Here is a 15156-nt window from a genome sequence, read left to right on the forward strand (position 1 = left end):
GGCTGACACCGACACTTCATCCATCAACACACACTCACAAACATGTACATGCATGTGTGTGAGTGCACACACACACACACACACACACACACACACACACAAACACAGATTTATAAGCTCCAGGTGGTATCAATCTATCATGATGCTGCTAGTATAGTATAGTACAGTATAGAATAGTATAGTATAGTAATACCACATCCATCAAATGTATCAACTAAACCTATTAATCACATATTATTTATAACTATATGTAGAATTAATTTTCAAAATCCTGTGAAAAAAGCTGAAATCCAGAGGAGCATACAATGAGATGGTGCTGCCAATTTGCAATCTATCTATCCTCCACCATGTGACAAAACTCTGCTTTCTCTCCAAACCTGGGGGTTGGTTCTGATCCAACCGGCCAATCTGAGCCTCTCCCCCTGAGAATTTCCTTTGATTCTTATCCTGACGTCTGACATCAACGCTGGGCATCAAACCCAAATACCCACCAGCCCTGCTCTCTCTTCCTTCAGCACAGAAAAACAGCAGGTCTGTTTTCACAGCTCAGGTCTCCTGCAGTCCCTCCTACGTGCCAACTCACACAACGACTTCCTCCATCTCATCAGCTTAGTGTTGTTGAAGCAAAAATCATCCCGTACACAGGCTTCCAGCGTGTTATTCCTACGATTTAGAATGATTTATTCTAGATTTGTGAACATGAACACGTCTCCAGTGCCTAGAAAGGCTGGTGTTAAGATGGTAGTGTTATTTAATGCAGCAGTGCCTTTAACATAATACTGGGTGCTTTGAAAACTATGAATAGTTTTGAGGATATCTACATTAGAGTAAAATTTACTGGAGACTAAAAGATTAAATGCACAGAAGAAGTCTCCAGACGCAATTCTCATTAGGTATTAAAGTCTAGACGCTCAACACTTAAGCTAGGTGAACTGCTCCGTCAGACAATAAAACTCAATCTATACTGATCCCCATTGCCTTTATGTAAATGCAGTAAAACAGTTAGGCTATTTCATGATATTACCTTAACCTAAAAATACATGACATAAGGGTCAGAGTTTCCACTCAGTCTGTTGAATTCATAGCATTTGAACAAAGTGGTTCGTTAGAAAGTCGTGGTGCTTATTAAAAGAGCTCCTGTAAATGGTAAAAAAAGCAATTAAAGTAACAAACTAGGAGCATTTTTAAAGCTGCAGACTTTGCCGTGCTCTGTTGATGTTTTATTGCAGCATGTGGCTCACAGAGATGAGGCAATATATCTGTCTTTACGGGATGTGCCACACGACAAACAGGATACGATGAACTCAGTGATAAGCTCGGGGGGGTTACGTTGAGAGTGGTCAGTCTCTGTTCCTACATGTTACCCGAGGAAACAGAGTGCAGTCTGGCATAAACGTGACCTTTGCGTAATGGCAGGGCTGCTGTTTTTACTGCGTAATTACAGAAGTGAAAGGGGAGAGGGCAGGCGAGGGATGGCTAATGTTTCCTAATTGCTTCATAGTTAGGGTATCCATGTTGTTATTGTGGATAAACTCCCTTTCTGTATCATAAACGCCTGATCTAAAGACAAAAGTTGGTTTATCAGAAATCAAAAATTGGTATATTAATCTCTCTTGTCATAGAAGATTTGAAATGTAATTTAATAGACTTTTATTGTGAAATTTAGATCAGAGGTACTCCAGCTAAACAAAAATCTCAATGGCTGCTTCGCTCTGTATAGAAACCGGATGACAAAATATTACTTTACATGTAGACAATTCTAGTGGTTCCACACTGGTAAACACACAACATCTGTTCACCCACACGATACAAATTCTGCACCAACAAATTTCATTTGAATTCATTTACAGATGGTCGATTCCAAACGATCAGCTGATCCCACCCGGTCCTCGTCTAATCCTGTATTACACCAATGTAAAGTAATTGACTCGAAATGAATCAGAAATGGCTTAACATCCTTCCTAATGTTGTGTCTGTGTTTGCATCCACAATGAAACTACATGTGGCACCACTCACATCACAACCAGAGCATCAGAGCATCAAATATTTACCTGTAATTTTCTGTCTCCTCCTCTATATTCTCAGCTCTGGAAGCACAGAATTAACAAGTCATAACATTTATGGCAACAGATTATTCAATACTGCAGCATCCATCGGCAGGAATCAAATCCAGTACACATGCAGTGGAGATTCTGTGCAATGCAAGAACCAAGCTTTGCCGTACTGTTACCGAATTCTTTTCAAAATGCAGCTGGTCATAACCCCTGGCAACACCGATAACTGTATTTTGTTTAAGGGATATACTGCTCGCATTATTCAATACTGTGACAGTCACCTGGTTGTAATAGTTGTAAAAAAATCTCCCCTTCTATAGTTTTTCCAAACAACGATGGAAAAATTGAGAGTGTAAAATAAAAGAAGAGCTAAAACAAGACTAAGAGTCTACAGCCATGCTAGCAGCTCAGTGAGGGTGTACTTCACACAGTGGTGCTGATGCTTAGCAGGTATAATGTACACCATTTAATACTGGAGATTAGAATGCGAACATTTGCTAATTAGCACCAAACACAAAGAAAAGCTAATGAGAATGTCTCTTTATTTTTGGAAAGTATTACAAACGTGCAAACTTACATCCTTGCAACTGTAATTGCAAGTATTGGATAAGCAGAAATACTGACCTAAGAGGGTTTGACTGAAAGGTCAGTGGATCAAAGTTTTACATTGCATCCTCTGGGGACCGTGAATGTGTGCATCAAATTTTACAGCAGTCAATCATCAGTGAAGATTTTAATCTGCTGGTACACTAGAGAAAAAAATCAGGGGACCACCATAGTTCTCACATCTCATCCCCCTCACATAAACACATGCAATAACGTCCAGTTTTTGAGATGCTTTCCCTCTGAACTACAAATGTCAACTTCATGATGACGCAGGAGGAAAAGTCAGGACTCTCCGTACAAAAATTTAACGACTATCCATGGAATAGATGTCAAGATATTTCTGGATCACAATGGTGCACAGACGGACTGACTGACAAACAGAACAAATTTGCCATCTCTAGAGCCATGCAAACAAGGAGGAGAAGAAAATAAATATCTCCAATCTAAAGAATACAACAATTATTTGTTATTACTATTATTTGGTCTGCTGTCTTTTATCGTCAGAAAAGCATCAGTGAGGCGTCCTGGTAGTCTAGAGGACAACAATGTTACAATGTAATCTCAACATCCCTGATTTGAGTCTGAAAATAGACGTTCCATCCCTTTTCTCTCTCCTCATGTTTTGTCAGTGTTCTCTACTGAATCCTTTACAAAGCAAAGATACTTCAACAAAAAAAAAGTGTCAGCGAGTGAGAAACCCATGCGCAAGAGGCTTGTCCACACCAGACATCTCCAAACAAAGGACCATTGAAATTAAAGCCATTCAATGCCCAACTCTCTTCTAATAACAGTGACATTCTACCTGATGCCTGTAGAGCCCACAGAAAGGTGTTCAGGAAAATAACACAATGGCTCCGTCCTGGGCTGGGCATGCAGTCCGAGGTCAGACACAGACAATAGGAGCCATCCAGCAAAAGCCACGCAGATCTGTTTACAGCCACAGACAGGCAGCAGCTGGCAGACTCGCCCTGGCAAACACGATGCCACATTGACACTAACATAAAGACAGGGGAATGCTTTTGTTCTAAAACGGCTTGGGAATCCCCCTTTAACCCTTTCACAAACCCGAGACACTGTCATTCCCACCAGAACTTAGACAGACGTCCTACCCTAAACCCTCCTGGTGACAAGCCTGCCCCTGGGGCACAGACACACGGAGACGCGACAGGTACTCACAGCTTTGGTTTGGGCCTTGTAGGCAGCGGAGGGCCGTCCTTCCCGGGGGATGGAGACAGCTTGCCTGGGGATGGAGGAGAGTCTGGTGCCCCCTGGGCTGGACTCTGGGCTGTGACTGGGACATCTGTCATAGGATAAAACTGTGGCAGAGGTGGAGCCGGAGGTGGTGCCGCTTTAGGTGGGCTTGGTGGAGATGGTGGATTTGGGAGTTGGCCATTCTGTATAGATTTTCCCACAGTGGTGTCCTCCACCTCTGAGCACATCTGTACCGGCGGAATAGATGAAACACTGGGCCAGATCTGGAACTCCTTGATATGGAAAGCCTCAGTACCGGGGTGAGGCAGCATCTTGGGTGGCAGCTCCAGGAGGCTGATTTCTGTGGGTGGGGGAGGAGGGGGAAAGGCTGCCGCATCCTCAAACCCTGAGCTATCACCAGACATGCCATTACTGGATGAGTCCTCGGCTGCAGACAAACAAGAAAAATGGAACACGTTGGACTTGAGTGTTTAGTTTTTCCTCTAGACCCCACACATCTCAGTAGATGCACATTACACACACAAGACTGTCTCACAGCTGATCTGACCTAAAGTAGCAGCTGGGTCCAGTCTAGCTGATGCAATTCCTGTTTATTCAGCCTTTCCTTTGACTGTGCAGTGAGTCCTGTACTGTACATACACAGTTATGTCTGGGAGAACACACACAGAAATATTTGGGTCCTGCTGTACTAACAAAGAGCTGCTCATCAGCTCACACCTCTCGCCCCTCTCACATACACAACGCATCATAAAACACAACAGAACAAAAAAGATGGTCATCTTGTTGACACATACATTCAGTGTAACTTACGACCTCCAGGAAGTGTCAGAGGCAAGTGTAGCAAAGGCCAGATTATCAGAATCATCCGTTAATGCTACGGTTTATAGGATTATTGTAGGTTTATAGGATAAATGAATGAATGAATATACCTGACTGATTGTGACTATTGACTGGAATAAAATATCTTGTTTATTTGGTGGCTGAGGCAGCACGCTAGTTACCATTCTGTGCTGTAGTGATGTAGTAGACAGAAGTGGCTGACTTGCTGCTCGCTAAGGCAGCTGAAGATGATTGGTTGTTATCTGGTGGGTTAAGCATTTCGCCAGTGATTGCAAAATGCTAGTTAGCTTGAAATGCTGTTAGCTGAGTTGTTGTTGGCTTGCATACTGTTAGCTGGTGATGTTTTGGACAGTGGTGAATCTAACTTGGTATGGAAGGCTGTTTTGAGTGTGTGGCTGCAGGTAAAAAAAAAAAGGGGGTGGTAGCCTTCTCTGTGGCCTTGGTTGAACTCATTGAAACACTAGTGACTGAGAGGGGGCCAATCTGATGACCCTGTAGACCTGCCAGCTCTCTGACACTCAAAACTTCATGGTGAAACCATGCTAACTGGTGAACTTAATGGAACCAGATATGTAGTGATGAGGGCCATGGCATTAAAATGAAGTTGGCTTTCACATTGGCTTCAGCATTCAGCTGTGGTGCCTGCTGCTTGGTAACAACATGCTGACCCTCTCTCTCTCTGTCTGTCTGTGTTGGACACACCTGCAGTGACCCTGAGTTGAGCTGTGCTGTTAATGGAGCCGTACGGGTTGGATGCGATGCAGCTGAACAGACCTCCATCCTCCGGGAAGGCCTCGGCTATCACCAGGGTGCAGATCTCCTCTGAAAAAATGCAATCACCATCAATACACCTTTAAAGACTTCACCATTTTTATCCTAAAAGTTAGATCTATAGAGTAGAATTACAAGACTTGACGCTGATGAACAGTAATCTGCACAGGTGTGGAGCGCAGCGACATGTCGATACATGTTGATTGGTTTGTAATGAGATGTAATAGCGACATCAGACGGACAGCAAGACAAGTTACACAGTAGACTGATGATGGATGCCATCTAAACTGAGTCACTATTCACAGTCAGACACACAGAAAGCAGCGGGGAAAGACAAACAACTATGGATGTAACTACTCATAAAGACAGACACACACATACATAAACACTGAAGCACAGATGTTCAGGGATGTCTGAGTGACTCACAGCCTGAAAGTAGCACCTGAAATGACCCCTGAGTCACACAGGTGGGAAACGGTCTGACATAAATTAGTGTGTGTCTCATTGTTTATCTGTGGTTTTGAGTGTGTGTTTATATGTTGGAGTTTGTGGGTGGTGAGGTGTCTGAGACTTTCCCAGGGACTCCCTCTGACTATAGAAGATGTGATAATGACTGTCCTGTGAGACACAGACTTATTAACTTATTTGCTGTAGTCATAACTGGGTGAAAGCCTTCAGCTGATAATGAAACAATCAAACTCAATTTGAGTCTCCAGACTCAGGTAATAACCCCTTACTAATGTTAACCACGGCCTGTGGCTGAGATCATGAAAGCAGTATTGTTTTTGACCTGGAAGAAACTGAGGTGACATACCTGGCTCAGCTGCAGATCGAGGCTCTGATTCACATTATTGGCAGAAAGGAAGGAAGGAAATATTTTGGATGTTAGGATAAATAAGTTGTCACTTTAATATTAAAAATTAAAAATCACTCAGCTACAATGGGCTTCATGACCACTGAGCAGAATGCCTCACTTTTCTGGAGAATTCGGAAATCAGGGGAGTCCAGGATCTCCTCTCCCTGGCGGTACCACCTGACCTGCAGAGGAGGGCTTCCACGGACCCTGCACTCCAGGACCACCACTTGGCCCTCAGATGCCAGGGCATCCTGCAACAGCTGCACAGAGGATGGATGAATTAAGAGGGAGGTAATGAGAAAAAGGAGTGAGTGAGTGAGTGAATGATGAGGAAATGAGAGGAGACTGAACCCGGTATAATGGAGGATAAACCAGCTTGAGAGTCACAGCAGGGGATAGATAGAGACAATAGGTTGTTGAAGATGATGCACTGTCATTAAACACCACAAACTTAGCTACAAACTTTCACAGACACAGAATCTGTGAATTAGCTAACCTCTCTGTTATGTGACAGGTTCTCATATTGTAGATGTCCATTTAAAATATTAATATTTTTTTGGAAACCATCTCTGGAAGCCATCCTCCATCTTCCTCCACAATGAGCCGTCCACTAAAGAATGCATCTGACAACAAAATGACCATTCTGTCTCTCTTCAGGGCAATCCCAGGACAGCTTATTTTTAAAATATCACAGATACAATAAGTTGTAAGTATGCAAAAAAGCCTTCCTCCAAGAACCTGACATCTACTGACCTTTTCCTGGATCTATTGTATCCATTGGTTTTGGGAATCACGTACTAGTCGTAAATCTGACTCTTCTCTCTGTCCATTTGTTTCAACTTTAGCCTAAAAGTGCAGCCTGAGCAGCTGTTTGGGTCCAAATATCTGTCGACAAACACTCACAGTTTTGAAAAACCTCAAGTTTAGTTTCCCAAAATATTGTATTTTAAAATCAAATAACTTTTTAAACATCTGGAAAATGATGAACTGAGAGAAGCTATATTTGACAGGTTGTCAAACTCATTTTTCAACATCTTTTTATCATCATTGACAACATTTGGGCTTTGAAAGTCTGTGAAAGTGGACCTCTGTTATTACAGGACTTTCACAGGATCAGCTTGTGTGTGTATTTATTTACTTAGCAAATAAGTTCAAGCTAGCAGTTAGCTTTTAGTATAAAAACTATTTCGTTCTGCTCATGACTCGCTGTATGTTCATTTTTATCATTTAAGATAAGATAAGAGAGACTTTATTTATCCCACACCGGGGAAATTCACTTGTTACAGCAACAGAAGAGACAGAAAAGGTGAAGAAACAAAGTGTCAGTAACAAAAGTAGTGCAAAAACAAGGGATATAATAGAAATAAAGAAAAAAATAAAATATATACATGCACAGGATATTGCAAGAATCGCACAGTAGTAAAAAAAAACGAATGAGCAGTGATGAAGTGAAGGTAGTGCCTGTGATATTGTCGTTGGAGATTTATGTGACAATATACAATACAACAATAACAAACAATATAATAATATAAAACAATATAAACTCCTATCTGTCATACTTATGGTAAATTCACCCATAAATGTGTGAAAATTGTGCTTCTGGACAACAAAATAGGTGCGGAGGTGATCTGCCTCCTATAGATGCACTCAACCCAACATTAGCTTATAAATGCCAGTGGAGCTCCTGTGTCCTGTCAGTCACATGGCAGCTTATAGCGCTGCAGAACCAAAAAAAAAAAAACAAAAACCAACATAGGGGCGGATGGAGAAGCCCCTGTGAACGCTGTGTTGTCTCTCCTGCTAGTTAACAGAGCCACAGTAACATAGACTGGTATCCATCAACATGAAGCACTCAGTGTCAGTGTTAACAAATGTGCCGGTGAGCCTGAGCCTCCTTCTCTCTGTCGTTGTGTCTTTGGCCTGGGTGTATTTTGGGAAGACCGGCGGGGGGAATGTACATCATGGGTCTGACAGTGTGTGTGTGGGTGTCTCGCAAGGGTGACATCACGGTGCTGACTTCACTCGAGGCGAACATCCTCTCATTGAGATGATTAAAGCCTGCTATAGTTTTTAAAGGAGGCGGGTGGGGGTGAAGAAAAACAAATGTCTTTTTGTAATGAAGTGGAAAATGATTTAGTGCCTGACTGGCTCAATGAGAGTGAAAGAGACCTGACCCTTGTGGGTTTGGCTGGCCGTTTGAAGCTCTGCCCCAGCTCGTCTCGGTCTCGCCATCACAAGACCCACAGCCTGAGGGAGAGGGAGTTGGGGGCTGCTGGGGGAGTGTTGAAGAGCCTGAGCTGGAAAAGGGTGTTCTTGAGCTGGAGGAGGAGCTCCCATCAAAGCTTATGTTTTATCTGACCCCCACTGCTGCAAGCCACAGAACTTCATACTGTTATTATGGGAAGGCAAGGAGACTGAGTACATGTGTATCAGGTTCTGAATATGTACTGTGTGCGTGTATGGATTGCATGCATGATGTACCGTATGTAAGTATGTAGCTGCGGCTGTTATTCATGGTTTGGGATAGGTCCTTTAGTTCCAATTAAGGGAAATTGTAATGCTACAAAATACAAAATATGTTAGACAATGGTATGCCACAAACTTTGTGGCAACAGTTTGGGGAAGATTCCTGATGTTTCATGCCAATGCCTCTGTGCACCAAAAAATAAGTTCATAGAGAAATGGTTTTCAAAGTCTGTGTGAAAGAAGTCGCCGGCCTACACAGAGCCGTGGCCTCAACGCCATCAAACACTTACCTTGGTGAATACAGGAGGATCTGACACCTCACCACCGTACAGTGACGATACTGGACTCTGCATCTAGAAGACATTAAAACTTAGTTTCTGAACAAGCATAGAGTCCATTCAGAAAGGTGTCTGCTCATGTCAGTGAAGAGAATGTTTCACATATTTGACCATGTGTGTGAGCTACTGCTCTGTGTGCTGTGGGTGCTTACCCGCTGTGGGGGCTGAGACAGGGACTGAACCAGGGTGGAGCGAAGAGGAAGGACCTCGGGGGTTTTGGGTGAAGATGAACGTATTGTCAGGGACATTGAAGTGGTCTTCTTCTGAATTCTAAAATGAAGAAAGCATAAATAAGTGGACACGCACAGAAAAAAAAAAAGCCTGGAAAAATCCTCTTAGTTAAATATGATGCTTGAATCAAAGAAAATTGTCTCCCTAGCAATTAAGATGATATCAGTGATCTTGGCTTCAGTGTGTAAACAGAAAGGGAATCAGGAAGTAGTCCAGATGGAGGCAGATTTATACAGTAGATAACAATCAAAAACATTTAGAGAAGTAGGAACCACTCAGAGCGGGTACTGTTAGATGGAGTGCACAATCTCCAAATGCAATATTTTAATAATAGGAAATGTTTCGGTGCATCTTGATATGGGTCTACATGAAAATAAACACGCGAGTGCCCGATTTCCATCAGTCAGGTCATATGATGGAGGAGAAAATGATTCTGGAGAAAAGGAAGAAAACTAAAGGAGAGAGTGGAAGCAGGGAAAGGGTAAAAAGTTTAACATTTGGAAGTAAGTAAGGCAGACAATCCTGACAGGTTGATTTTTTTACCATATTAACCCTCTGCACCTCTCATTATCAGGAGTGTGGCATGTGTACTGGGCCAGATTATGGCTCTTTAAGGGCCCTTTAAGGGTCTTGTTACAGGCAGCAGACCTGATTAGTCGCTGCAGGGCCCGCTCAGGGGTTCAAGGTTCATTGGGTCATTGAGTCACAAGAGGTCATGCTGAAACACACATACTGAGGCATGTTTCCTGATCTGGACTTTGACACAGTTCCTTCTCCTTCTGAGTCTGATGACGAAGCTCCTGCAATGGGACAAAAACATAAGCAGCAATGGTCATTCCTGTATGATACGGGCCATCTATTCAACAGCACAAAATAATAAAGACATTAATGATAAATGTATGCCACATTTATGACTACATTTCTCATAAACCCTTGAACAAAAAGGATATCACCTTGAATCTTATCCACTGACATTGAGAGCTCAGTTGTGCTAGAAGAATATCAGCCCTGTTTAAAAAGCAAAATCCCCTTTGTGCTGTAAAACATTACAGCAGATGAAAAGCTCACATATACTGAACTGTAGAGATCAGCAGAGGATACCAGTCTCCCCATGAGTACAGTGCACCTATCCGAAGGCCTCAAAAGTAAAAATCTAATAACTTTGGGATGTGAAAACATCTGACCTTCGATGTAAACCTCAGCAGAAGTATTGTCTGCTCCCAGACTGTTGGAAGCCACGCAGGTGTAGCGTCCTGTGTCGTCCTCAAAGGCTTCAGCAATCACCAGCGTGTGCAGGTCACCATCCCTCCAGATCTGTATGTCGGGTGAGTTGTGCAGCTCACGGCCTTCACAGAACCACCTGGTAGAGGAGGTGAATCACAGCTTTGATTACTTCAACATGTTGTGCCGATCAGAACAACTGTCTAACATTACTGAGCAGAGTATAGAATTTATGGTAAACTTGTGAACAGAGCTTTACAGAGAGAGAGATTTTAAATTTCAGAGTCACATTATCTAACCATTGTCTTGTGGCTGAATATTTATTTCACTTCTTGGCAAAATAAATTTAAATTCCTATAAAGTGAAAAACTTACATTATAGCCTCCAGGCAATAGGAATCGTTAATGAAATGTCTCTTTTCAAAAACAAATTATATCAGGAAAGTAAGGGCCATTACTCTTCTTGACAAATACTTCAACTTAAATACACCTTTGTTAAATATGATTGAGGCCTGCCAGTCTAACTAACATCAATAACTACTCATTCACACACTCACACACACCCTCTGGGCATGTCTGAGTCTCCATATCTGCCAAATATCAGCCGCCCTGAGGCACTGACGGGACGCTGTGTTACGGGAAGCAGAAACACCCTTTCCCTCCTTCCAATCAGAGGTTTGTGTGTCTGGGCAGGCGCCTGAGCCCTGCACTAACTAACACCGGCTTTGTTCCCTGATCTGGGACCCAGGAGGGATGAGAGAGTCTACAACACAGCCAGCTTCATCCGTTTCATCTCTCTTCACAGGGTTATGATTAAAGCAGACCCCCCCCCCCCAAGACACCATGTTACCACATCAAAAACAGGGGTCACATCACCCACATCCTACAAGCACACAAACAAGTGCTTGCCTCAAATGTCATGATTTAGGGAGTATGTTGCTTTTACCAGTGCTAATGTGCTATCTTCTACCTAAAGTGCATTATGACACATCAAATCAAGACACCCGCTCTACTGACTGTCAGCAGCCTATTAAAACAGAGGGCATGTATGTCTTGTTCACCTGCCGACCTCTGCATTGACAGGAGGAGGGGAAGGAATTCCCAAAATACCGGAAGAACAGCTGCTGTGTCAGCCCAGTGCCCTGACCTGAGGACATTCCAGCTATCTTGGAGAGCTGTATAAAAATTCCCAACATCCTGCTGCATGGCCATTATTTGGCTTTATGCACTCTGGTGTGTCAGTCAAACAGGCTGACTCCTGTTTCAGAAAGCAATCCATCAACCTAAATATTCAGACAACACTTCATACTTGAGGATTCACACCCGACAGAGTGGGTGTGAGAGCAGAGACTGAGACGGGGGAAAGTGAATGTATGAATGGTAGTGCAGGAACAGGAGGTGAATGAGCATGAGTCACGCCGGGTCAGACAGGGAAAATTATACGCTCTGTCATTGATGATACGGATCACACTGAGCAATTCATCAGCAGCACTGACAGGTGGAGCAGTGCCGAGCCTTGTCGCTCCATTTCTGCAGTCTCTCTCCCCTTGTTTTAACACCAAACTCCCCTGAACAATAGACTCCTCAGGCTTGTTCCTCTGTGTTATCACTCGACGAAGTGAAACAACGGAAACTTGGCCGGTTCTATCATGCAGCCAGACGCCGGTGTGTTAAATGATAGGAAACAGATCGTGGTGCGAGACAAATGAAGAGTTGTTCATGGCACGAGCAGGGAGACCTTATCCACTGGTGTGTCGGCCCTGTAGGTAACGTAGGCCAAGAGTCATCTGCCACGCTTCAAACACCCCAGCAGCTATCAGTGCATCAAACACATCCAGACAGAAAAAGGCCTGGAGCACTCAGGCGTCCTCTGTAACATGACTTTGTTATATGACACTGGCCAAATCCTTTGGTACAAAACTGACAGCAGCCGACGATTGGGAATAAAAAGTTGAGTGTTACCAATATGTCTGTGTGGTTTTGAAATCCATTTTTCCGGATTATACCCAGGCGGAGAAAAGGGGTCACAACTCGTCTGGATGACTGCCATGTCTGCCGGGGATTTGCTTGGGGAACTCAGGTTTCTTTCCTTGGTTAAAACTCACTACTTTCTTTTTAGTCACTCACTGTATTAATCAAAATGGATCACTATGGGTCGTGAAGCCATATGCTCAAAGTTTAATGTGGAACACACACTACAATACCCCCCTAATAGTGGAAAATCATTTGGACATTTATTGAGCACCGTTAAATCAAACACATACAGAAAAAAGCTGATTGTAACACATGACATCATTAAACTAATCACTATTGTTTTTGTGATAAAGCTGTTGGAGGTACTATTTTGTATGTGTGTGTGTGTGATTAACTATGGTGAACACAGGCCAGCAAACAGCAGGGGGACATGTTTTCACAGGGTGGCCTGAATCTGTCCAGATCCCAAAACACAGCATTTCCACACAGCAACATATATGAACTAAAATGCAACAATAAATAGAGTTGTAATTCTGGCATGTCCGTGGTGTTGTGAGTTTTTTTCTTTATCAAATGTTTTCCATTCTGGTTATGGCACAAAGGTTTACCAGTCTCTCCTTGTTGGATTTAAAACACAGACCATCTGCTCAGTAGGAGTAAAGGAATGTAAATGTAAATGTGTTTGGGCGCAATTTGACGAAACACAGAGCAGAGCGCAGGACCCATCAGCTTGTGCTCCTCTGAGGGTTGACTGAGCATAAACTAGGAAGCACAGACCATTCCCAACAAGCACAACAATAAAACCCCTTATTAATCAACCTTAATGATCTACCATTATGCATAATTACTGAGTAAACTCATTTAGAGACAGACGGTAATGTTTATTTAATCCACTCTATTTCTGTGGAATGTGCTGAACATGGTGCTCGGCCTAAGCAGCATGGAGTGCTTTCTCTGGTGGGGCAGTGGGGACTTTGTTGAGTCACATACAGCACAGAAGGAACTTGACCATTATTAGTCTGATTTGGAGGGGAAGCAGGGTGTGTTACAATAGCAGTCACTCACTGCTTTGAGAAAACTGAGAGCAGGTACAAATTTCTTGGCAGAATGTAGCTTTACCACCCATTTCCTCTTAACACAATACCATTACGAAACACAGCTATTCAGAACATGCATGCAAAATAACTGAAAGTAAATTCCTCTGAATAACACCTCCCTTCTTCATTCATCTCCCACCCTAAGCCAAAGGGAGTGACTAAACATCCCACCATCACAATCAACCAGCCTGTCACCACTTCTCTGGACAAAGATAGCATGTGAGAAAGCAATTATACACATCTCTGTTAAGACAATTGATGCCAGATGATGCCTCAGATATCAGCGGAAGGATGATCTCAGCTTCGTGGTGCTCCCTACGCTAACCTATTCACAAATGGAAGAGGATTCCACGGGACAGGCCAAACCGGAGCCTGTTGCCTCCACAGTGCGTGCTGCCACGCTCTCCTCGCCTGACCCTGTTGTTATTTGCTGCTGTTGATGGAAAATTTTATGAAGCAAGGCTCGGTTTCACCACAAACCCAAACGATGGAGGCCAGAGCGCAGAGCGCACAGAGAAAGACAGGCAGAGGGTTTAATCACAAAAACGACCTCGACAGGATGTAGGAGTGACAAGCTTGCAATAACGCACCCACAAGTCAATCAAGAATCAATATGAGATTTAAGGCACGGGCAGGCTGGATGTATACTTCCTGAGACATGCTGGTCTTTGTTTAACTCCCAAGTTTGCTCAGTGTTCAGTTTCCAGGCTGTGGACCACAGAAGTCAACCAAAGTGCAACTGGACAAGAAGAGCGGCATCAAGGCTGTCTTTATCCCTAATTACAAACTACAATAGAGGTCAACTGAAACTGCCTAAACTCTATAGCAAGCAATGTTGGTTTTATTATCTCCTAATTCATGCAAACACAAGATGGAAAGCATATTAGGTTTCCTCTTTCCCACGCATGCTGACTGAACCCAACTATGAACGCAGCTCCAGAAGGCTCAGCGAAAGGTCTAAAAGCACAACCTCACCAACGCTGCAGAGCATTTATTCCCACCACAGTCGCCCTTATTACAGTAATTTTCCATATTACCACATAATGCATCATTTACCTGCCATCCAGGTATGCAGTGGTACCAATATTGCTACCATTGAGTGCATCATTTATCTGGACAACAAAATAATCCAATTATTAAACCACAACTTAACGTGCCAAAAATGGAAACAATACATCTCGTCTATAGCATACAAACGATGAGTTCTCTCTACCAGAGAAAACTGAATTTTCTCTGATAACATTAAAGCTGCACTTGAAAATGTATTTGGTGAATATTCTTAGCCATGCTACTTTGTTGGTCCCTCCGGGCTGTAATATTGCTATGATTATACAACTATTGGATGGGTTGCTTTAAAATGTTATACAGACATTCACGGTTCCCTGAGGATGACTCCTCAGGGAACTTTTCCTCTGGTGTTACCAGCAGGTCAGCACTTGTGGACTTTTCATGTAAAGCCATCATTATGTCAAAATTAACTAAGATTGTGAA

General features: G+C 43.1%; 1 protein-coding gene across 3 annotated transcripts in view; it reads right to left on the reverse strand.

Moving 5' to 3' along the window:
* Positions 1-15156, reverse strand: part of palld (palladin, cytoskeletal associated protein) — a 52899-nt gene that overhangs the window by 21383 nt on the left and 16360 nt on the right. For all 3 annotated transcript variants that reach the window (XM_070831714.1, XM_070831713.1, XM_070831712.1), the window contains exons 3-11: positions 10559-10734; positions 10108-10174; positions 9296-9413; positions 9096-9158; positions 6458-6599; positions 6298-6321; positions 5415-5534; positions 3837-4299; positions 2052-2087 (exon numbers count right to left, since the gene is read on the reverse strand). In XM_070831714.1, the coding sequence (XP_070687815.1) occupies positions 2052-2087; positions 3837-4299; positions 5415-5534; positions 6298-6321; positions 6458-6599; positions 9096-9158; positions 9296-9413; positions 10108-10174; positions 10559-10734 (1209 nt within the window). The remainder of the gene's footprint in view (positions 1-2051; positions 2088-3836; positions 4300-5414; positions 5535-6297; positions 6322-6457; positions 6600-9095; positions 9159-9295; positions 9414-10107; positions 10175-10558; positions 10735-15156) is intronic.

The sequence above is a fragment of the Pempheris klunzingeri genome, chromosome 6 (assembly GCF_042242105.1).
Source record: "Pempheris klunzingeri isolate RE-2024b chromosome 6, fPemKlu1.hap1, whole genome shotgun sequence".
NCBI lineage: Eukaryota > Metazoa > Chordata > Actinopteri > Acropomatiformes > Pempheridae > Pempheris > Pempheris klunzingeri.